The following is a 2,278-nucleotide window of genomic DNA, read 5'->3' as shown; positions in this document are numbered from 1 at the left end:
GCTTGTTTTACCATGTTGTCAGTAGCATCTCTTCCTTTGAACTTCCTGATAGGGACTTGGTTCCTCTTAGCCACCTTAGCAGTGTTGGTTTTATAATGATCCTGCTTATGAAGAGGACTGTCTTTAATGAAGTGTCCAGACTTTCCACCCTTATGGCAGCAATCATTTTCTTTGAAATTCCTGCTAGAACTTCCTTTCTTTGGAATCCCACAACTTTTTCGAATCATCTTTTGGAATCTTTGAGTGAGATACTCCATGTCGGATTCATCACTACTTGAGTCTTTGTTGGCTGCCTTGAGAACCAGGTTCTTCTTCTTCTTGGGTTCTCTTCTTTCAAGATCCTTCTTTCTCTTCATCTTATAAGTTTTGAGATTTCCAATGAGTTCATCAATGGTCAGCTTCTGCTAATCCTTGGCTTGAGTGATAGCATTCACTTTACTTTCCCACGAACCTGGTGAACCACTGAGTATTTTCCGGACTAGCTTGTTTCTTGGGATGACTTCACCAAGGGAGTAAAGCTCATTGATAGTGGAGGTGAAACGTGTGTGCATATCTTGAATAGACTCATCCTCCTTCATCTTGAAAAGCTCATACTCATTAGTAAGAATATCAATTTTGGACTGCTTAACCTGAGTAGTTCCATTATGTGTAGTTTGAAGAGCTTCCCAAATCTCCTTAGCAGACTGACAAGCTTAGATGCGGTTGTACTCATCTGGTCCGATGACACAAACAAGAATCTTCTTTTCCCTGAAACTCTTTTCAATAGCCTTTTATCAGCATCGTTGTTGGGACTGTAACTGTTCCCTCAACAACAGTTTTCATGGGAACAAAAGGTCCATCACATATTACATCCCACAACTCTGAGTCCTCAGCCATAATGAAGTTATGCAATCCTGTTTTCCACCAACCATAGTATTGGCCATTGAATATTGGTGGTCTGTACGTTGATTGTTCTTCCTCGAAGTTTAATGGAGAAGCCATGTAGATCCTTTCTAGGTGTTAACTTTTTAGAAAGAACCTGTTCTGATACCAATTGATAGAAACTAAGCGTCCACTAAACTGTATAGAGAACCAGGTTCTCTATCAGTTCCCACCGTAAACAACAGACTGTTAAACCAAACAATATAGGGAACCAGGTTCTCTATCTGTTCCCATAGTAAATTGACAGTAAATAAAAAACACGCGATATTTACGTGGAAAACTCCTCGCTCAAAGGATTAAAAACCACAACCTACCCTAGTAGTATTTCAACTCTACTAACCGAGCAAACTTCAGATTACAACCTATGAAACCTAGGAATTAACCTCTTAATCCCTCAATAATTTGTAATACTCTATTACAAAGACTTTGGTATTCCTCACTAACTTGTAACACACCTATTACAAGCCACTTTGTAATACCTCTATTACAATGACTTCCAACTCGACTAACTCTAGCCAAGACATAAACACAATGGTTTATGATTTACAAATGTTTCCTACACAATGCTTCTAACTAAGCTAAATAGGAATTACAAGTGAAGAACAAAATAACAAAGACTCAACAAACCTAAGGACTTAATATATCTTCAATCTTTGGATCTGGTCCTTGAGGTTGCAGTAGCTTTGTTCTTGAGAGATGTGGTGGCTAGCACTTGAGAGAATATTTTATTTTGATTTGCAAGTGTTCAAGTAATTTTTTTGCCTTCCTTGATGTTAATAATACATGTGTGACATCACTTACAATGATTTAAGCAAGGTAGATAAAAAGCTTTTCATAGAAAGTTGACTGCTGCACTGTTCCTGTACTATAGCGTGCGCAGGTAGCAACTTTCCATCTAGAGAGTTGACTTCGTACAGTCACCTCGGGAACTGGTAGGGACCTGTTCCTTAAGCTGTTCCTTCGACTCTGAAGAGTTGAGCCATATCCTAAACTAGATCCTTTATCTGATTTCGTTGAGAATTGAACCAAACATCTGACTGGTTACTCTAAATGCAAGAGAACTAACTGTATCAGGTTCCTTATCTGGTTCTCTCAAGAAGTTTGCCAAATCATCAGAACAAAAGACGCATAACTTATCAATTTTCCCCTTTTTGATGATGACAAACTTAGAATTGATATTCTCCATGAGAACTAGATCTCCACATTGTTCCCCCTGCAAATCAGCCATATTCCCCATAATAACTAGACAAAAGGAACTGATCACAACTGGTTCTTCAAGATTGTTTGGCAAATCATCAAAATACAAAATAACATAACTTATCAATTCCCCCCTTTTTGATGATGAGAAACCCTAAAT

The 2,278-nt window shown here is 38.2% G+C and overlaps 1 protein-coding gene across 1 annotated transcript; it reads right to left on the bottom strand.

Annotated features, from left to right (window-relative positions):
• Positions 1 to 404: 404 nt before the first annotated feature.
• LOC142170202 (uncharacterized) lies at positions 405 to 981 on the bottom strand. Its single transcript, XM_075232049.1, has 2 exons — positions 799 to 981; positions 405 to 683 (listed from the first exon to the last, which is right to left on the bottom strand). The coding sequence occupies exons 1-2, from the start codon at positions 979 to 981 to the stop codon at positions 405 to 407; spliced, it is 462 nt and encodes a 153-aa protein (XP_075088150.1).
• Positions 982 to 2,278: the final 1,297 nt, after the last annotated feature.

Source organism: Nicotiana tabacum, chromosome 16, assembly GCF_000715075.1.
Source record: "Nicotiana tabacum cultivar K326 chromosome 16, ASM71507v2, whole genome shotgun sequence".
NCBI classification, from domain to species: domain Eukaryota; kingdom Viridiplantae; phylum Streptophyta; class Magnoliopsida; order Solanales; family Solanaceae; genus Nicotiana; species Nicotiana tabacum.
This window is presented reverse-complemented; position numbering and strand designations above follow the sequence as displayed.

Coding starts and splice junctions, on each gene's coding strand:
- LOC142170202 (XM_075232049.1), bottom strand. CDS start 981: ATGGCTTCTCCATTAAACTTCGAGGAAGAACAATCAACGTACAGACCA. Junction 684..798: donor AAACTGTTGTTGAGGGAACA/GTTACAGTCCCA, acceptor TAAGCTTGTCAG/TCTGCTAAGGAGATTTGGGA.